We start from the raw sequence: 22,544 nt of genomic DNA on the forward strand, positions 1-22,544 counted from the left end.
AGAACTTGTACCTGTAGCGGAGAGGAACAGGGGTTGGTACTCCCCATATTTTCTCATCCCAAAAAAGGACGGAGGACTGAGACCCATTTTGGACTTGAGAAACTTGAACAAGTTCCTCAGGAAGGACAAGTTCAAGATGGTGACTCTTTCTCAGATCCTTCAGGCTCTCCAACTCCAAGATTGGTTGGTATCATTGGACCTTCAGGATGCTTACATTCATGTGCCAATCCATCCAAAGCACAGAAAGTACCTAAGGTTCGCGATTGGCAATTCTCATTATCAGTTTCCAGTTCTGCCATTCTGGTTGACCTCCACCCTGAGGGTTTTCACCAAACTGTTGGCGGTTGTGGCAGCAAGTCCCAGGAAGGTAGGTATTCACATATATCCCTACCTGGACGACTGGTTCATCAGAGCAAGTTCTCCAGAACAAGCTCAGGAACATCTTTCTATCACCTGCCACTTCCTCCACAAACTGGGCTTCTCACTCAATTTCAAGAAGTCCTACATGATACCATCCCAGAAACTCCAGTTTATCGGAGCAGTCTTGGACACTTCATCGGGAAAAGCCTCGCCTCCCGAAGTGAGAGCTCTCCACATCCAGCAGATGGTAACAAAATTCCAAAATGCCCAACGTCTACCGGCCTTCGATTTTCTCAGGTTGCTCGGCCTCATGGCATCCTGCATTTTTCTTGTACCAGAGGCCAGAATGAGATCCCTTCAATGGGCACTCAGAACTCAGTGGTCCCAGTTCTCAGGGAATATGTCGGATCTTCTGCAAGTCCCGAGCGCAGTTGCTCAGGATCTTCTATGGTGGGCTTGCAACGACAACATTCTTAAGGGAGAGTCTTTTTGGCAACCATGGCCGGAGATAACGGTAGTGACGGACGCCTCACTCACGGGGTGGGGAGCACACACCAACGATCTGACAATCAGCGGTCGTTGGTCTCCATCGGAGTCCAAGCTACACATCAACCTATTAGAGCAGAGGGCAATCAGACTAGCTCTGAAGGCCTTTCTGACCTCTGTACAGGGAAAGAATGTTCTGATAATGACGGACAACACAGTGGCCATGTACTATCTCAACAAGAGAGGAGGAGTAGGGTCACTGCCACTGTGCAGAGAGGCAATGCAGCTCTGGTTCTGGGCAATAAGAGAAGGAATCTCTCTGTCGGCAATTTACCTAGTCAAAAAAGTAGTCTCGGACTTCCATTTGTCACAAAAAATAGTTCTTCCTACGTTTTATCCTCCTCCTCATCTGGGCAAAGAAGAGGAGAGATTACACAGATTAGATCCCAAGAGGGCTCTTAGTTTTTACATATCTAGGATGGCTAAATTGAGACAAGATGACCAACTGTTTGTGGGTTACACTGGTCAAAAATTGGGCTTATCTGAAACGAAACAGACCATTTCCCGCTGGATCATATTAGCTATAGTTGAATGCTATAGATTAGCGGGAAAAGAACCACCAGATGGGCTTCGTGCCCATTCTACAAGGGGAATGGCTACTTCTGCGGCTCTAAAGAGGGGAGTCCCGGCAGCAGACATTTGCGCAGCTGCAACCTGGAAAACAATACATACCTTTGTTAAACATTATTGTCTGGACACTGCCTCCTCTAACGAGGGTTTATTTGCAAAGGCAGTTCTGCATTCTGTCCACGAAAACTGAAATGGTACTCCAAAAATTGATACTGCTATGGGAGCCTATCACAAGATGAGGAATACGTGGGAGGACACAATCCATTCGAAGAACAAGTTACTTACGAACTGTAATGTTCTTTCGACTGGATGTTCCTCCCACGTATTCCTCATCGACCCTCCCATCCAACCCCACAGTACAGTTTACGTGTTCTTACACTTTCCTCTCACGAAGAATGTATCGGTCATGGGACACGCCTGGGTGTTCCTCCTATATATATTTCATCGAAAAAACAGAACTGAAGCAACGGGCGCGGCTCGAGCTACTTATACCATCGGGTATAATCGACGCCACGACCTCGAGCACAGCGCCCTCTGCCGAGAATTTTTTTTTCCGAAGCAGCGAAGCTGGAGATAACGATTATCATAAGATGAGGAATACGTGGGAGGAACATCCAGTCGAAAGAACGTTACAGTTGGTAAGTAACTTGTTCATCTATTACAGATCCAGTACTGGATGAGTAATAATAGCCATTGCCTTAATACCTTGAAGAGAGAGATTACTTTCTTCGGACATGCCCTTCCAACTTTCTCTGCCCTTTGCCTCGTCTCCCCACTTCATGTCCACCCTTCCTTGACCAATGCTTCTATAAACCTTGGAGTCATTTTTGAAAATACGTTGTCCTTCATGCTACATACCAAGATCTCACACACACACACAAAAAAGGTTCAACTACATGTCCTTAGGCACATCCTTCCACTACTTAACATTTTGCAACGAGTCCAGGTCACATCTTCGCAAGCGCTGTTTCACCTGTACTATTAGAAGTATTTCCTCTCAGTATATCCTAAGAACCTTACTCACCTCTTTTACTGCCCCAAATGAATGGGTTTTGAGACTTTCTTGTACATGTTGAAGATATCGCTCATTGTATTCTGTGCTGTATCAAGTCTTTGTTGGAAATGAGCAATTTTCTTGTTCTGAATTGTGCACCTGTCATTGGCTGCAGGTTGGATGCATTGTAGTTTATGATCCGTGTTCTTTTCCAACGCCTTTCAGTTTGTAGCCTTCTTTGTCTTGGTATTAGTTTTGGACATTTGCTTATGTACTGTGCCATGGTATCCAAGGTAGAAGTGATGGCTTTTCGGGGAGAAATATTGGCATGTAAATCACTCACTTGACATTTTCTGTTTGGGTGATAACACTCTGAAAATGTTCCTACTATAAATGACAAAGGTCAGATCAGAAAAGGCAGAGGGCAGAAATGTCACAACTGAGGGAGAACAGAAAATATATAGTGCAGGGATACTCATACAGCCCACAAGTCACTTGTGGTACTTCAGACAGATTCCTCCGCCACCACCCCTCCTTAGCGCTGCCTCTGCTGAAAAGCTAGATAATGCCACAATGGTGCTAAGGAGCATGCTTGGTGAGTTTAGAGCTTTTCTGCATAACCTTTAGTGTTATTTATTTTGCTATCAACTTCAGGATCAAGCGTTAACCACCTCAGTAATATCATCCTATTCCAGGTACTGCCTCACATGCATGGTAAATCAAAAAAGGGTACCTGGTCCACCCCTGATCCTCCAGGTTCCTATACTTGACAAACCAAATGAGCAGACAGACACTATTAACTTTTTACTCCCAAAAATATTTGTAATCATTACATAATATTGAATTCTTTAAAAACATCACCAATGTCTGGTGTGTGTACAGAAATACATTCCATTCCATCCACAGAACAGACACGATGCCTAACTCATTAACAATCTGTTAGTACATTTACCCTATACACAAATTGTCAATTATTCAAAAAACATCTACATAATGTTTACAACCTTTTCTTGAACACAGGACTGGCTGTTGACTCTTATTTCACAAGTCTCTAATGGTAGACATTTGTTTTAGGCCATCTCAATTTAGAGGCCTCATCACCACATTTCTTCCTTTTGTTACTCCTGTATTTTTTGTACAGCGAATACTAATTCTAGTGATAGAATATGGGTTGACACCCAGTGTTTCGGCCTTCTGGGCTTCTTAGTGATTTAGATTATGGTGACCTTCATCACTCTGCTACCATGGCAACCTCCTATACCTTTTTGTCAGTAATAGGGTTCAGCCTGTTTCTTTCATGACCAATGGCACTTTGCCACATCCACTTTTCTGGATTGCCTGGTTACCTGCAACCATTGATCGATCTAATTTCCCTCTTCTGTTTCGAACCCAGCCCATTTTGCTCTATATTACTCTTATATCATACTCAGCTCCCTGCAATCTGACTTTAGGAACAATCTGATTTCGATGCCAAGCGTTTCAAATCATTCTTTTTTTTTTCGTTCCACTGCTCCTCACATTGGGGAGGGATTATGTGTAGTTTAGGGTACTCCAGGACCACCCTTTATCCCCAGGCTCTTGATCTACGTGGGATCATCTGCCTGTCTGGAGTATTCCATCATGCCCTTTGAAGAACTTCTAGGCATCACCAGATTCTAGGATGGTTCTCCGGGGTACCCCAGGTGCTGTGTCCTGTATCCCAAAAGATCACTATGGTTTTTGTGTTCCATTTTCTCACTTGGTGTTTTCGTGCGCTGTGCCAGATGCTCTCTATTGAATTTTTTACTGGACTTCCTGTCTTATGCTTTTTAACTATTCTTTACCCCATTTCATCTTCCTTCAAATGCTGTTATAGGTCACAGGCGTTGAGGGTATTTTTTAAAACAATACACCATAAGCAAACACTGGTCATATTTAATAGAATATTTTGCATCCCTTCTTTTAGAGTTGGGTGCAGCTTTTTCATTGTGATAAAAGTGGTGTACATGGCAGCTAATGCCCAATTCATGATTAGCGGGGGTGAGGTTAAAAATGCCAAGCTTGGTTCCACTGGCGTGTTATAACTTTGTTGGTAAAATGGCCTTCCCTACTCAGGGCTCCTTATATGACTTGCAATGTGTCTTAATTAGTGATTCCTCTAATCTGTTAAAAAGCATGATACGAACTGTAGAGTCTCCCTTGTTAAAAAGTGGTAGCAGTATGTATGACTGCAATACTAATCCCCTGTGGGTGAAAACATGTCTAAAGGAATGGGATTGGATAAAAACCTTGGATAGGGCAAGGAGTTATCAACATTCTACCTTTTCAAAAGAAGACAAATCCTTGGGTGCACTACCGAAATATCTTCCGCTCTTTTCTAACCCATATTATCGGAGTCAATTTCTCAGATTCCGTTTGAATTTGTTATTGACAGGGGAATGTTCTCGTTCTCTCACACAGGACTTGGCAATAGGTATTCGTGGCTTCTGTAAAAAAAACAGATAGTTCAGACTCTGCGGCACATTTTAGTGGAATGCACTGCTCTAATTGATATCCATACAAAGTATTTGGGTCAACTATTGCTGCTTCCCCCGGATGATATATGTCGCTGAATGAATGCCGGAAGAGAAACATTTTTAACTACAGAAATTCTGAGATTGTTTGAAATGTTGGGATTTCTAAAATATCCCAAAACTATTGGTGTTTTTTTTTCGATTTCTGTTTTTTTAACTATGAAATGTTTAGATGATGCTCTTATACTGTTTGTAACTCTTGTGTAAGAGCATTTCATTTGGAAGATGATTTTTAAATGTTTCTTTTAAGTGCGTAATTGTAATATTTCTTAATTTGTGACCTTATTTTGTAACCTTATTTCTGTTTTTAAAGTATGTACTGCGTTTTTTGAATTTGACAAATAAGAAGAAAATGCTGCATATTATATTGGTTGTGCCCATACTTCCAAAGCAGCCAACCCAGCATGACATCACTTTATTTTAAACTTTTTTTTTACTGCAATTTATATATAACAGTCGTACATACATCAGTTGCTTCATATTATACAGCTTGCTTCCATGTACACATATGTACTCTTATGTACTAAAAAAATAACATAATAACAAACAGAAAACTTTCTTCACTAGTCAGGCAGCATACAGTCTTAAGTTTCACTTTCTATATTGCAGGTGGGTGGGAGTATTATCTGAAACAAACATTATCCTCTGTAGGGGAGAAGAGCCCGGTTAGAACTGTCCATATATTGTTTCTTACAGTGACCTGTTCTCGGGTAAGGTCTGTGCAAATTCATGGGGGTTTATCGTCAGAAGGATGGAACATGTCCCAAACCAGTGTCTTTCAAGCTTCATAAGTATCGCTCGCATTCTCCCCTGACCTAGCTATCCCTTCACTCCATATTCTGGTTTCGAAAGATCAAATTCCTTGTGCCAGCGTACATATTGCGGGCCCCCAGCTGATTTCCAAGCCATTGCAATGGTCTTTTTGGTCAGTTTGCACGCCATGTCCATAAACCTAACCACATGCTTACATTTGCTAACCGTGGGGTATGCGCCAGCAAGCATTCTTTCGGGGCCCAATCATATTTTACTATGCCAGCTCTCCTGTAATCCTGTTCTATTTGTGCCCAGAACCGCTGTACACATCCACAACCCCAGAACATATGTATCAGTCCTGCTTCCCCCGTTCCACACCGGGGGCACAGTGTCTGCGTGTTGCTGAATTTAGCTATCCTGTGCGGGGTCATATAGGTGCGATACAAAACGTTTAGCTGGATTAGCCAAAATCGGGAGTTTCTTGACACTTCCAGCAGTATATCGGTATCCTCTCCCATTCCTTCTCTGTTATGGCCACCCGAGGTCCGTCTCCCACCGCCCTTTCAGTGTTGTGCTTTTGGGGTTGGGTCTGTCTATCAATAGACCATATAGCCTGGACACCTGCCTCCAGCCATCGCTCAGGTTGTGCATTAGGGTCATCAGGAGGTGCTCCGTTGGCTCCTCTGGCCACTTTTCCCATTTCCCTTTTGCCACCTTCCAGACCCTCTGGTACCACAAGAACTGCTCCTTAGGTAGCCCTTCCTTCTCCGGTATGGAGTCAAACTCTCTGAAGACACCTTACTCATACACATCGCCCCAAGTGTAGATACCCCGCCTTTCCCAGTGTCTCACAGCAGCCAGATCCATGCTATCTTTGCAGACATCAGCAGCAATTGGGGTCTCGGGTGAGTTGGGGTGCGGAAGATTTAGCAGTGTTGCAGCTCTATGCCACACCTTCCTACCCAATGTTACAATCATGGGGGCTCTTCCCAGACAACCCAGTGGTACCCATAGAATCTCCTTCAGGCGTGCAGGGGCTACCAGTTGCCGTAGGTATTCCGTTTCCAATGTTACCTCATCCGAAAGCCATCTAGCTACAAAACTAAGTTGTGCTGCAAGATAGTATTTTTCCAAGTCTGGTAGTTGTACCCCTCCCTCCCTCTCTATAAGGTAGGCGTAATGTGTCAAGTGACAGTTTATGCCGGGCCGCACCCCATAGGAATTCACGTAGCAATACTTCTAATAAGCAGAAGAAGGAGGCTTTAATATAGCAGTGGACATTATTGAAGTGATATAAAAACCTTGGCAAAATTATCATTTTGGCATTGGCCACTTTGCCCATGCGTAATAGTGGTAACCTGGACCAGAATGTCATGGATTTCCTCAAACCTTCAATCACTACTGCCGTGTTGCTCTTGTGCATTTGTTCTGGTGTGTGTCTTATGTTAACTCCCAAGTATTTAAGAGATTTCAACTGCCACTGGAGTCCCACTTTCGGTAATTCTTCCACACCCCTTCCCCTCAGTCTGGCCAGCAGGAATATACAAGATTTTTCCTTGCTAAAGCAAATCCCAGATACCTTTGCATAATTATCTAGCACCTCTATTATCACTGGGACGTTGAGGTGTGGGTCTCTTATGTACTATATACATCGTCCGCGTATAGCGATACCTAGTGGTTTACTCCACCCACCTTTATTCCTGCTTCCAGAAACTGCTTTCAGAGATATATTGCTGTTGGCTCTAGCCCCAACACGTATAGCATGGGCGACAAGGGGCACCCTTGCCTGGTTCCTCTTTGTATGTCCCAGACCGATGACACCACCCTCCCAGATTTGATCCTTGCCACAGGTGCAGTGTACAGAATCTTTATCCACTTAATAAACCGTTCACTAAACTCAAACTCTCCCAATACTGCAAGCAACCATTCCCAGTACAGCGAATCAAACGCTTTTATTGCGTCCAGTGAGATTATTGCGTATTGCTCCTGTGACTCTGCCGTATGTGCTATGACATGCTGTAGTCGGCGCAGGTTCACAAACGTCCTTCGCTCAGGAACGAAATCATTTTGATCCCCGTGCACCAAATCCCTCATAACACTGGAGATCCGCTTAGCCAATATAGTCGTCAATATTTTGATGTCATAATTTAACATTGCTAGTGGCCGGTACGAATCACATTTGTCAGTGGCTTTCCCTGGCTTAGGTATCGGGATCACAAGTGTTTCTCTCATACTGCTCAGTAACATCTCCTTTCCATACGCCTCCTTGAACACTTCGAGCAACACCAGGGTCAGAGTTGACGCATATGCTTTATTAAACTCTGGGGGGAGTCCACCACTCCCAGGTGTCTTTTTTGTGGCTAGTGTTCTGATTGCTTCACCTATGTCCTCAGCCGATATGTCCTATTCTAGCGCTTCACGTTGCGTTATACACAGTCTAGGCAATCCTATTTCTTTCAGTGTGCCCAGCATATCCTCTTGCGGTACCAAACTATTGTGTCTGTATAGGCGAGAATAGAATTCCATTAAAAAGTCATTGATTGATTGTTGTGTTTTGTGTACAGTGCCTTCAACATTCTCAAGTTCCGTGGTTATGTATCTCGGGTGTTCCCTTTTGCACAGCCATGATAGGAGCCTGCCTGGCTTGTCCCCCTCTGCGTGTGCCCTAGTAGTTTTCACAGCGTAATGAAATTTAGCTAGCCTCCCCCAAGCCCCTTGGCAGTTACGTCTGGCTTCAGCTAGGCTTAGTTCCTCCTCTCTGCTTCCGAGATACGAGATTCAATTTTTTCTTGATATCATCTTCCCACTTCTCCAGTTTCGCCCTCAGTGTCTTTCTGATACCACCCGCACTTGCAATGACCTCCCCCCTCATCACTACTTTCATTGCCTCCAATTCCCAGCATGACATCACAATGACAATCCGAAAACCGTTAAGAAAAAGTCATTTGAAATGCAGTCTATGCCATGTAAAAGACTATCGTTTTTCTTTGTTCCAGGTACAGCATGACTCTGTGGCAAGGGGCCAAAGATCCTGTGACTGTAGAAGATCTCTTGTACATCAGAGACAACAACCACCCTGAAGCGGTCTATTATGATATAAATGAACCCACTCTCTCTCAATTTAAAGACATTGCAAGTATGCCTCGATTTACTTGTCCATTTCATTTGTTTATGCCTTCAAAATATTGAGTCAATTTATTTGTTGTTGTTCTTATGTCATGTTAAGAATTCACAGTGAACACACAAAGAATGTAATGTGTGCAAGGCTCTTCCAACAGAGAAGATTCACTCATTGTACAAACAGGCTTTGCAAGATTGTTCGAGTCAGCATAGGTTTTCGAATACACGATCAGGCGAAGGCATGGCAGAATAAGGTAGTTTGATGAAGTGGCCAACCAAAGGAGCAAATTCCGCACCAAAACTAGGGGGGTTAGCACCATATTACACAGCGCTTAAAAGCAGGAGCAATCAGACATGCGTCTGGTTTTAGGTGGGGGTGTACCAAATTGTATATTTAAGTATTCGGCTGAATAGTTGGACAAGTATTCGGCCAGAGCCGAATAGTTGCCTTTTTAATAAATAAAGTTATGTAGACAAGAAAAATAATTTGTAAATTAAATACACTTCAAAACATGTGCATCCATTCTTTATTGCATTTCTCTTCTTTATTGTCTACAGAAGAGGGTTGTGTAAACCATGAAAGGAATACACTATCAGAAAATAAACTGTTCAGCAACAGCAGAGTTTGTATTTGTGAGCATTCAAAGCTGTCACTTGTTGGGCAGGTCCGAAGTAACTAAGACTAGCCCAAGAGTATAGTATGCATGTATGGAATCACTGTGAGGCGAGACTGGGATTTGTCTACCCATATTCTCAAATGTTCCCTTTTGGCCTGCCAATCTTTGGACCTCTGGCTCCAGCAAGGCACTGAAACAAAAAAGGAGTGATTACATCAATTAGCACCCTCTGACTGGTGAAGTGCTACTGATTAAGTTTGTATTTGTTCTACAGTTCATCACAAACTTTTGACAAGACTTCGCCAGTTTACAGATTAAAAGGAGAAAGGAAAGAAAAAAAGAAAAAAAAAGAATCCCATCTTCAGACAGTTGGAACCGTTTCTGTTTTTAAAAGTTTCAATCAAAAATTAACCAGCCCACATCGTTTGGGGACAAATATTGTCTACCCTTAGTACCAGGTTCACTACTCTTCAGCATCCAGTCTCCATACTTTCAAGGAGAGATTTAAAATGGATTGTTCTTTTGGCTGGCAAGGCTTTACAAAACAGAAAAATGTGATGCAAGTTTTCCACAGAGCCTCTAACTTTGCAGAATCTACATGTTAAATCTTTCACTATGCTAGAAGACCTAGTGCGTAGTATTTCTTTAGTTTTGTGTACATTCAGTCTGATCCTAACAAAGAGTTCTCTGAAGTGAGGGTTGGGGTATTTTTCCAAGTATTTCAAAATATCGCAGAAAGGCCTTATTTCTTTGGACAGCTGGAAGAAAAGCTTTTATTTGTTTGCTTCCTTGTTAGTTGTAATCCAGTCCACCTCCCACAACTTTTGCTTCACTTTGGTCAGGTTCCTAAGAAATGCTTCCCTAGAGAAACCTAGTACTGATTCACAATCATGTCTCCATTCCCCAATCAATGTCTCCTTCCCCCTCAAAGATTTCAACTTTTATCAATGCTAAGATCGGAGTATCGTTATCACCCACGCACTTCCCAAAAAGCGTAATCAACTTCCATTCAGATTCAGCCTTTAGTGAGACAATGCCCAATTCTCTCATCACAATTTGGATTGGTGTTAATTTTGGGAAGTTTAGGACTCGTTTCCAAAAGGCTCCTTCCAAAGATGGCCAATGTTTCTTTGGAAAGAATAGCAAAGCATCAGACTCATATGTACTTTTTGTCTGTAGAAGTTCATTAGGGGTATCATGGAATATCGACAGAATTTTCTTTTTATAATCCTAGCTTGGTTGGACAGCATTTTGACCTTCTCTCTCAAAGATGTTATTTTGTAAGTCTCAACACAGCTTCTGCTGATGCGTGCTCCCAAGTATTTATAGGAAGGACGTGCTCTGTTACCGTTGTTCCTAAGTGCCAGTTAAATGGTTTGGTCCTCCCCCTCGATGAGTATAAGGATCTTAGTTTTTTGTGTGTTTATTTGAAGGTTAAGCGTGCCTAGGCTTCTAATCGAGCTAGTTGTCTTTAGAAACCAATTTTCATGTGCTCCTTTAGCACAAGGTCATCAGCGTATAGAAGGCGCACTGCGTGGGCCCCTCCAATCTTTGGTGGGAAGTATCTTACTGATTACATAAATGGGCCTAAGTCCGACAGGTATAAGTTGAAAATAGCAGGTGCAAAGGGACAGACCTGTTTTACTCTCCTTTAGTTGTTCAATTATGTCTACTGTGCATCCCCAGGTGAACAGTTTGTACCACATACATCATCTGTTGATGGAGTCAAACGCTTTTGATAAGTCAACAAAAACCATATAGATCTTTTGTTTCTTAGAACAGACTTTCTCCTTCAAGATGAATAGTATCAATGTGGCTGGGGATGTGCCAAGACCCTTAATAAAGACAGTCTTGAATGGATTGCACCTTCTCTATTTTGTGGCACAGTTGATCAGTCTTCTTAAAAGAAGTTTGGCATATCATTTCCCAATTATCTCCAACAAAGCTATTGGAGGATAGTCGCTGCCACTCTTAAAGATTGGGATGATAATTGTTCTTTTCCATGATGTTGGAACTGGGCGAGTTTCTATGTTGTTATCAAAGATCAGCCAGATCCACTTTGCCCATTCTTTTGGATTCTGTTTCAAGATTGCGTTGGTCAGGCCATCCGGCCCGGGTGCTCTAGAGAGGTTGGATTTTGCTATGAGTTCCACGATATCATCTTGATCGTATTTTAGATTCTACAGTGTGGTTAGATCAGAGTGCTGTGCTGGGCCAGGGAGAAGGTCAGAAAACAGTTATTTAAAATTACTTACACAGGTGGCTTCTCCTACGTCGTTTATTAGAGAAGTTGTTTGATTTTTATCAGTGGACTTAATCAGTTTCCAAAATTCCCTAGAGTCCTTTCCGCTTTAAATTCTCAACATATGTTCAGCGTCCTGCTATAGTAAGGAGCTTTTGTGCCAAATCAACCAGGTCTTGTAGGTGTTCTTCAACTTTTGTATCTCTTTGTTAGCATTTAAAGGTTTAGATTTAAGTTTTTTAATCTCTCTCCTTTAACTCAGCTCTTTTTAGCACAGCCAGATTGTCGTAAACCAGTGTGTGCCTTTTTCAACTCCCAACATTACTTGTTTGCTTCGAGTAGTGGGCTTGGAGGATGGTTATGTACTCCATTTTTAAGGCCTCGATTGTACTCAAGGAACAACGGGTGACAGTACTGGACTTCACCGCTGAGCCCCTGTATTTATCGGTTCGATCAATATCAAATAGTTGGGGCCTCTTTGTTCTAGTTCGTCCCCCAGACCATTTTCAAAAGGTTGTGATCCCTTTTCCTCGATTCATCTATTTCAAAAGATGTGATCTCCACAAACAAGGTACTGAAACAAAAATATAGTCAATTATTGAGCTTTGGTTATTTCTTACCCAAATAGGACAAGGCGGGCAGTCTTGGGTGGTGTGTCCATTTAGCACATGTATGTCTCTGTTGGCATTAAGTTTTACACTCCTACAACCCATTTTTTTCAGAGAGGCACTGAAAGGTTTGATCTTAAAAAATCGTCTTCCCCTGGGTATTCAAACAGGTCAAGTTCATATAACTGCATATAATCAAATCAGTGTTATCAGCGTTATACGCTTAATCGATTAGGTCTTTTATTTCATCCATCAATCTTTGTAGGGGAGATGCTGCGGGGTTCCAATACAAGTTATCACACAAAGGAGCTGTCTGTTGGTTTTTCCCCCTTTGGTTCTGCCATTTGGGAGTCTAATGGTCGGCTGTTGGATAAAATGGCCAACACTAGCAGAACTTACTATTTCCAGACCAAGCCTGTTCTTAGAGCTGTTAGCAGACCCACCTGAGGGCACCCCTTGCCTCAATTGAAAGAAGGATTGAAGTTGATTTCAAATCCGTCAACTGATGGTTTGGAGATGAGCCAAGTCTCTTGAAAGCAAAGTATGTTGTATGATGACCACTTAATGTTGCTGTCCGATGCAAAGGGGCAAGGGCCTTCGCCTCCCTGAGGCCTTGCGCTAATAAGTACCTGCATTAGCTACAAATCCCGGGAGCAATGACCATGACGCTTCATCTTGTGTTCAGATTTGTTTTTTTACTGCTCTTCACAACCCTTTCAGAGCCTTGACAATTGATTTGTACAGTTAAATTCCCCGTAAAGATCTGGGTTCCCCACGTTTGGTCTTGCAGAGCAGTAAGGGACTTTTTTTATAGAATTTGCAGACAGGGTTAGACTTCTTAGAGACTTTGATTTTGGATTCCCCTCATTTCATGGTCGCAAGCCTGTATTTGGGATCTTCTGTTCATTCTCCAAGAAGTTGTTGATTTTGGAGATGGCGAAGCCTAGCTTCTGTAGGCTCATAGCGCTACTGATTACAAACCTACAAAATGCTAAAGCCATGTTTTCTACCTGAAGTACTACTGTGGGGATGGGGCATTTGAGAATTATCTTTCATTAATATGTAGTATTTTTCTTTGTCTTGCGGGTGGTGTATGTTTGTGGTGATTTTGGGCATGATAAAAGACACCAGACAAAAATGTATGGGGAATGCTGAGTCCTGCATGGTACTCAGATTACCCTATAGGGAAGGGGTGGTGCTGATTTTCAGTTCTTTAACTGGCAGGTATATTTTCCTTATTTGCTTCACTTGTACATTCTGTTGGCCCAATGTTTCTAAACTGTAAACTTGTATCTCCTTGTCTTTATTACACAAATATCCCTCTTTATTCACTCTCTAATGTTGGGAGGAATGTTTCTGCTGCACAGGCTGGGGCATATTTGTTAAAAATATTGTTTTTTTAGTAACATCTGTCACTTCTACCCGATTCATTTTGGCAACATGAGAAAAAGGACAGGAATTGTAACCTATGTTTCAATATTACAAGCACATCTCTGCCGCAGGCACATTTTCCACTGAGTAATCTTCTTTGCTTTATAACCTTGGCCTGCAGGCTGAATACCGTTCTATGTTGCAGGCACAACCTGAACTATTTTACTCAGGGTTTGGAACATCCTGGGATCTTTGGAGCAGTTACATTAACCCACTATATTTTATTACCCTGATCGGGAATTGGTGGGATTGGAACCTGTAATTTTCACCTTACTCACACAGGTCATCAGCAAATCAATAAGCCCCTAAAGAAAATACAATTTTCTAACAGCTTTTTAAAACATATTGTTCCAGTTGAATGGTTTTCAACTGCAACATACAAGGGAGACCAGGGGCATCTCATTGCACATTCCAAATATTAAGAGCTTTGCTTCAGGTCAACCTACCCAGCAAACCACCAGATTGACGTCTGTCTGTCCAGCACAAAGGACTGAGACTTTTTCCTTTCACACCACAGTTCTGCCTGTACCCAATCAAAATAGTGACAGCAGCATTTGTTTAATGACACTTTTAAAGGTTAAACAATAAAGGCCTGAATGGTTCCAGGCACGCAGTCAAAGCAGTACTTAATGTAGTTTATAGGGAAAACATTATGGCTACGAGTGGCCGAATATCTCATTTTCAGTCAGAATTTGGCCTAATACTTACTCGAAGCAAACTTCGGTACACCCCTTGTGTTATACGTCATGCATAGTGCGAAACGTATGTAACTCAGCCTCTGTGGGGTGCTGATGTTAGTTCTATTGCTCGAGAATGGCGGAAACGGGGGTATTAAGAAATCCACTGGGGGCAGCGGGATGACAGCCAATCACCAGCAGATAGCATCGGAAGAATGGCGGCCAATAACAACAGCAGACAAAACATGCTGGCTGCTGATACATCTGGTGCTATCCTATAAATAGTAGTGATACTGCTTTGGAGCACCAAGCCAACCCCCAACACCCATGGATACTGGACTCCTCTGGCGCAGCAGAAGAGTTTTCTGGTTGGAGGACTCAATGACTTGACAGAAGGGGGACACTGTGAGGGGCGCTAAATGGATGTTGGGCAGGGGCTTAGTGAAAGGCTTGTAGGAGGTACTGTACAACACTGTTTGACCACATTTGGGAGTTGCTGAAGACTCTTTGCCATCTCGGCCTTCCCCTACTCTGTCTCAGAGCGATTTGAAATGTTTACAATATTTGTAAAGTTAACCCTTACATTTACTTCCAAGCTCTCGCTTAGAGGGAACTAGGGACACACATTAACAATTAGCATCCAATGCAATATGGCTGGCAAATCAGGAAGCGAGGAACACAAGACTGACCCAAACCCACATTCCATGCTTCCAGCCGACATTGTGGTCGGGGCACTCTCCCTCTCTGTCTGCACCAGAACCCGCTCTCCCTCTGCGCTGGCTCATGATCATCCTCATCCAAATTCAAAATACCACCTCACCTTAAGAAGGCACTGCACTACCGCGGTCCAAGCTTGATCCACAGGGCAGAAACAAGGCACCAATATACCATGATAGAGCAGCACTGCTTTAAGCCGTATTGTAACAAAAGGGAAAACCCCTCTGTATTAGGACCTGGGCTCAGTAAATACTGCGTAACATAAGTTGTCCTAATCGTCACATTCTTTGTGCACAAGGTGTGCATTCATTTGCTGGCCAAACTTCACAATGAATGTCTATTGGTTCCCAAGTTATCAGCAACAAAAAACGAGCATATTCATTTAAGCTTTTTTTTTTATTTACCCACTTCTTCCATTTTATTTATTCAATATTTTTCATTTCTTAGATACGAGAGTCATACTTATCACTCAACATCTTTCTACACATAGTGACAAAAAACAAACAATATGCATAAACATTAAAGGAGGCAACAAAAAAGTATCTTTCTCTTACAGACAGTCACGTACTTTGTAAATCAAAAAAGCTGGTGAAGTACAAGGAAATATAATGAACTGTACAAAACATGTAGAGCATGTAATCAAACAGATAGACATATTCAACAACAACCAACCTTTTACATCTCGTAATTTGAGCTAAAACATGAACAGAACAGAGCAATAATACATAACATGTAATGTGGTCCATGTGTCCATACTGTGAACTGTATCAGTTACTTCTACTTGCTCATATGGGTCTGTGCTCCTAATACATTTCTTCTAGGAGTATTACAGGTCAGAATATCCAATTCCTGGTTCGCACCTAGTGTGAAGGTCACCTGACCTATTCTTGGTCATCCTCACTAATTATTAGTACATAGCTAGGACAGGGTGCAATCGCTGTGATTCTGCCCTTCCCTTAGATGTTCCGGCAAAGAGTGATTCAGTACACCTTCTTCAGGACCATTAAACTGTTGGACCCCTAAAGTGGGAACACCAAACAGTGTAATTACTATTAACATGGTTGCTGATGTTGTATACAACAAATATATATTTACAAAGATAAAAGAGGAGTGGGGCCACTACTGTGCCAATGGGAGTCTGTCCTGGTAGGCTGAAGGACCCTTCGCTACTGGTCTGCTGGGGGTACACGGAATACGTGATGTCGCTCCTGTAGGAGTCCATACTCTTCAGGTGGGAGGTCTGCAAAGTAAGATACAAAAGCCTCTGAATAACAGACATGTACCTCGCTGGTGGGCAGAGGGAACGTATCACACGTTTTTCATGTTAAAAAGAAGAAAAGGTGTAAACACCTTATGCTTGCAGAGCTGAAATGCCTGAATTGGCTCCTCTGCTTCAGGAATGTATACCGTGTGCAATGCTTCCCCAGTGGCTTCTGTAAAAGAATTACGAAGGGGCACGTATCGTCAAGGCTGCAACAAACGTGTATGTGTGCTATAGTGATATCACATGGAATAAAAGGCAGAGTTACCTGCAAGTTTGTCTGCATTTGCATGAACGTACGTGCTGCAGGGTAAACTGTCAGCGTGCCAATGTGGCTTGCCTGTGTAAGAGGAAGAGCGGCCTACCTGTGCCGCGGGTGTCAGCCGTGTCTCGGGTAGAAAGCAAGCGCGGTCCGATGTGGCCTGTTGCTAAGAGATCTGGAGCTGACGCGTGTGCACAATGACGCATGCGCAGGAGTCTCTAAGAGATGACATGCCAGCGGCTATCTTGGAAAGTGGTGTTGGATGCTGTCATAGCTATAAATGCTTTGTGTATATTGCACTGGCGAGATTTCCGGGGGGGGGGGGGGGGCGCAGGGGGGTTGTATATACTCAATGCAGTGCTCTGACCACTGACAAACACGAAAAAGATAAAAGGTAAAAAAAGAAAGCGGGCGGAGCTTGTAAAGCCCCGAGATGTGTGGTGCTGCACAGCCCCATGGTAAGCAATAGGGGAGTTGTGATGGTGCTCCTGTGCATGCAAGGTGCTCGTGGTGGCAGAGCCGGAGCAGTGTAGTGTGTCTCGAGAGAAAAGGCGTGCTTGTTATGTCCCATTGCATAACTGACACCTGGTGTCAGGAGTGTATAATGTACCCGGAGATCTGTAGGTCCGGAAGCCAATCCGGAAATGGCAAGGACCCCAAGTGTTGCCCACCTGCATGTCCCAGGTCACTGCATGGTGTATGCATGAACCTAGATCATAGTTGCCAGATAAAGGCACACATAGAATCATTTCATTGAGGCGGTTACATGTGATGTTACTGAATCTTCTTGACACTAAATTTCTTTTTTCGGTATTTTGTTTTTTGTTTTTCAGGGTTCCTGTTTCTATCCCCTCCCCATCCTCCTCTCTACCCGTGTTACCCCACTAGCCATCTATTTTGAAAAAAATACAGAGAAATAAAATGAGGTAAAATTGTTTGGGTATGACCGTTTTCGGTAGAGAAGATTCGGTAACATCACTGCATACCCATTGAGGCCTGTGGTTTGACTTCAAAGTTTATGTAACCACCAGGCTTCCTTGTACAAAAGGGCATTGGTGGCGTTTCTGTAGGTGCCGACTACATCCACCACCCACCACCTGAAGTCATCTGGTCCATGTTGGAATTCTATATAATGATAGACTTAAGCGGGCCTCATTACGAGTCTGGCGGTAACTGAGCTGGAAAAACCGGCAGGTTACCACTGGACTCATATTACCATTCAGCCTCTGAGATTCCCGGAATTACTGGGGCATTACGACCCCGGGGACCTGGGAATTCAGGAGGCGGAACTGTGTGAATCCCCATTCCCATGGAGCCCCATAGGACTCCATGAGGATGGGGACCATGGAAACTCCGGTTCCGTCTATGACAGAGCCAGTGTTTCCATGTCCGCCTGCAGGCGGGTGGTGTTAAACCCGCCAGGTCAGCCCTGCCGGGAGTGACACCTCCCGCCTGCAGGACTCTTAATCAGCCGGTCTGGAAAGAACGGTGGTGGCGGTTTTACCACCACCGTTCTTTCCGGACCGGCAGGGTCGTAATGAGGCCATTGTGTGCCCTGCACCTGATCTTGAAACGGTGTGCAGCAATCCTCTTGTTCACGGGGTGGGCTGTTTGTCCCGCATAACGCAGCCTTTCAGTTTCTTGGTGGCTATTGATTTTTCCCATTGTAGACACCGCACAGCAAGGGCCGAATTAAACATGAGAACATGTTTTAATATGGTGTGCGCATTGTTACTACAGTACAATCAGAATGTGTTTAGGGTGACATTAAACATGGGAGTGAGTTGAAACATAGTTTTAGATGCAATGAAACGTTGGAAAAATGTCTAATATGATGTGCGCATTGTCACTACAGTTGGTCTCCCAGCTCGTGGGTACAAAATGGATAACAGTAATCGTGGGTGTCCTGTATAAGCAACCTATAGTGGAGTGGGAGATTATAGCAGGGGGGGGGGGAGTATGTGGACAGGTCTAGTAAATCCTATAACTGTGTGTTTAGAATGTAACAGTTTTAAGGACATTGGGAAACCCAAGCGTGACTGCATGCAGAGCTGCAGCAGTCAGAAAAGCGTTTTTATTTGTGAAGATATTTTGCTACATTAGAAGTGTGCAATTCCATGGTTGATTTCTGTGCCAGCAGCGTATTTATAGAAGGTTAGAGCTGAGGAATTGCAGTAGAGTGCTTATAATATTAATGACATCAAAAGTATAATGTATACGTTCAATAAGGTTTAGTTGGTTGAGAAAATGCAGTGTTAGTAAGTAGGGAAACGCAATGGAAGGTGTTTTTTCCCTTAGGCATGTCGCTAAACAATGAGGTTGCTAGTATGCGCAGTGAGATGTTCGTGTGGGGTTTGCCATGTGGAATTATAGTGCAAAGTGGAGTGGTGGAGGGGTTGGGACAGGTGCTCCAAGGAGGTGTGCAGAAAATGGCAAGAGACGGGTACTAGATTTAGGTATGTGGCTATGGTTAGAACACCTTGTATACAAGGCGTAGTGGTTTTAGGTTAGGATGCTTATCTAATTCAGGTATGGATACTTAGTTAAGAGTTGTGGTGATAAGTGGAGACAGTGGACATGTATACAGTATTGTATGGTTTAGATACAGAGAAAAGATTAGTTTACATGTTGCACACTGTTGTCATTGGTGAACTCAGGGGTTAGGTGTAAGAATTGTTTTGCATGGTTGGGTAAAGAGTTATGGTTAGGTTATCAGTTTATTAATTTCCTGATATATTGTCAACAATAGCGACATTGGATTTTAGAAAGCATGTACACACCAGCTGACAGAGGTTAGGGTTCGGTTGGAGGCGCCCACCGAACAATCTGTGTGTTGTGAATTTTAAAATCATATTGTGGAATTTTTGAGTCACAAGTCATGATTAGGATTTCTTTTTTTTGTATGAATATTTTTGTATCGAATGCACCAGCCATTCCCAGGTTCTGTGTGTAGTTTGATCTCTGTTGACTCTTTCAATTTGCCTTCAGGGCGCGTGGCTTGGTAACTGTTTTACTGCTTTTGATGGGTTTCAATGGTGCCTGGCCAGCACATTCATATTGCTTGTAAGTTGAATGTGCGCAGTGTTTCCTGCATTTGGAGAGAGAGAGAGAGAGAGAGAGAGAGAGAGAGAGAGAGAGAGAGAGAGAGAGATTGATTCTCACCATGTTATTGCGAAGTGAGTAGTTGGAGACAGGTCATACTTTTGCGAGTTAGTATAGTTTCTTGATGGTACAGAAGGGCCAGAGTTTTAGCCCACCTAGGGGCATGGTAGTGCTCTGGAGTGGCAGTCTGGAGGTTCGTCTGTGGCAGGGATTGGATGAGACGTGTTTTGTTTTACATGTGGTGGAGAAAAGCAGTTAGTAGCCCACAGAGGGGCAGGATCGTGTTTTAGGGTGGCAGCCTAGATGTTCATTTGTGGCAGAGATGGACGGGAGGAGTCATATGTTATATGGGGTTTATATAACTTTGTAGTGTATAGGTTGTGTTGCTGCCCTCTGTAGCAAGTTAGTTACGCCTGGTTGGGTGTCTGTCACCTGTTGAGGTCTTAGGGGAGGTGTGAGAGTCGTTTGAATGGTGTTTGCATAACATGAGCCTGAGCGTAATATATCTGGGTGTGAATGTGACATTTCCATATTTCATTTGGTAACGGGGGGAGGTGTGTTGTATCTGTGTCCTGGCCCTGTATGCATGCATGGCATGGTGAGTGGTGATGTTAGGGTGGATCTCTCTGTGTCTGTGTTGAATGTGGTGTAATTGGAGCTCCGATCTAGGCAGCTGATTAAGATGTAAACTGGGTGATGGGAGCCAGTGAGCTCTCCACAAGTATCTCTCTTGATGTAACCTGATTGTACCCAATTAATCTGAATAATTAAACTGATGACCTATACCTCTGAGCTGGCTGGTTATTATGGAGGCTGCTTCACAGCTGTTACCTTGCGCTGGCAGGTCAAAACCAACCAGTAATGCCTGCCCCAGGTCATTATCATCTAATTAGCACGAAGCCAGTTACAAGCAACCAATGTGATTGCCTGGATCATGAGTTCGACTTACTGATATAAGTCCATGTTCAGAGCAAGCCGTTGGCTGCTCATGACCTCCCTCTACCAGATTGTGCTCTCCCCCTTTGCCTGCATATTTTCCCCAAAATAACTGTAAACTACATTTAAGTGTTTGCTGCCGTTCCCTCTCCCATTCCTGTTTTAACAGTCTAGAAGGTTTGCAATCATCAGCAGTTCCAGTGCAAATTCAAGTGCGAATAGTGATTATAAAATGTCTGTAGAACTGTTAGTGATTTGCACCTTATAGGTAAAATAGCAAATTGACCAGGGCCACTTAACATAGCTTTTATTGTGCCAACTGTCAGTGTGGATACTCTTAACAATAGACTCCTGACAATTGGAGTAAATCAGCTTAACATACATAGCAACACAGCCTTCACACCCACCATAGGTCTTGTCTGCGGATTCATTTTATTCTTAACTTTCTGCAGTGTACCTGTATTTTGCACTGTAATTCCTTGGGCTGAAGCGTGTAAGCTTGAAGTGCCGCACACATACGTCTGAAGCATGTAAGCTTCGTATTGTTGAGATGGCATACATTCATCAACTTCTGTGGGAAATTAAGTTCCTGTAATTATTATGAGAGATTTCCCACAATGTGACGGGCATCATTTCGGACACTATTGAAGAGACGTGCACCGTATTCTGTCACCCGCATTACCTGGTTCGCCGTCGCCATGGGATAACTGCTCCTTCTCGTTCATCACCTTGCTCAGAGTGTGTCTCAGTGTTCCACCTTTTAACCATGTAGGGAGAGCTAATAGGTACCGGGTGTATGTAATTAAGATTAAGTGCCTGATCTTATTAGTGGGACATGTACCATGTATTGCATGGGTGGTACTCCTTTTAGCCTCAGACCTCCTCTTCCTCGGCTCAGTCTTTGTGTAGGAAAAGGGGGGTGGGGGAAAAATCTGGAAAGTTGGAATATCCTATAAAAATAGGATAGGGGATTCCAAGATGGAGGCTGGTAGGGAGTAGACATGCTGACCGTGCACTCCTGAACACCGGGCGAAAATAAAGCAGTCCACCACTCCGCTGTTTGCCGGCAACCCGTGAAAGGTCGTGGCGGAACTCCCGGCACATATCGGGGGACGTTGCGAGGCGCGGCGAAGAAGAGGATCGCCACCCTGCAGTGCGGATGCCCCGGGCCGGATCGACTTGAGGAGAAGGCAGTGAGGCCGCCTTTTGGCGCACGGGGCCCGGGCAGAAGAGGAGGTGCCTGACAGGCTCCTGGTGGCGAGCATCCGGCTGCGGGTGCCATCTGGCTGCGGGTGCCTGGACGTGGAGACCACACTGAGTGCCGGGGGTGGCGTGGCCTTGTGGCTCCGGGCGGGCGCCCACCCCTGCAGATGGAGGAAAAAGGAAGCTGAGCGGCCCCTGTGGGTTTTGAGCAGCGGCCCGAAGGCCAGGAGGAGGAGCGCAGCAGCGCTGAACACCGCAGTGAGTTGGGGGCCGGACCGGAGGAAGAGTGAAAGAAGGATCAGGTGGCGGGAGCTGTTCCAGCTGCTCCCGTGGCCTACCCGCGGGGGCCCGGGTAGAGACGGCAGCAGGAGTTGTGAAGAGGCTCGGCCCCACCCCCCCCCCAATGAGGCTTCTAAGTTAAAGGGGTCCTTTGTGCCCTGCAAACTGCTATATCACATCTAATTGCAGGCAGAGGGCCGCTGCTGGTGAAATATACCTACCAGTGTGAAACTCACCATTAACTGCATAGCCGCATCCTGAGGGGGTGGCACCTGGGGCTAACCTATTTAAGACTACAATTGACCACCCCACCA

The 22,544-nt window shown here is 44.0% G+C and overlaps 1 protein-coding gene and 1 pseudogene across 1 annotated transcript in view; one reads left to right on the forward strand and one right to left on the reverse strand.

The window, feature by feature from the left end:
* FAM151A (family with sequence similarity 151 member A) overlaps window positions 1-22,544 on the forward strand; it is a 415,979-nt gene that overhangs the window by 354,118 nt on the left and 39,317 nt on the right. Inside the window, exon 6 of the mRNA XM_069642124.1 lies at window positions 8,772-8,911. Coding sequence (XP_069498225.1) covers window positions 8,772-8,911 — 140 coding nt within the window. The remainder of the gene's footprint in view (window positions 1-8,771; window positions 8,912-22,544) is intronic.
* LOC138546322 (elongin-C pseudogene) lies at window positions 20,911-21,132 on the reverse strand (annotated as a pseudogene).

This window comes from Ambystoma mexicanum, chromosome 1q (assembly GCF_040938575.1).
Source record: "Ambystoma mexicanum isolate Mex_15411 chromosome 1q, UKY_AmexF1_1, whole genome shotgun sequence".
In the NCBI taxonomy this organism is placed as follows: Eukaryota; Metazoa; Chordata; class Amphibia; order Caudata; family Ambystomatidae; genus Ambystoma; species Ambystoma mexicanum.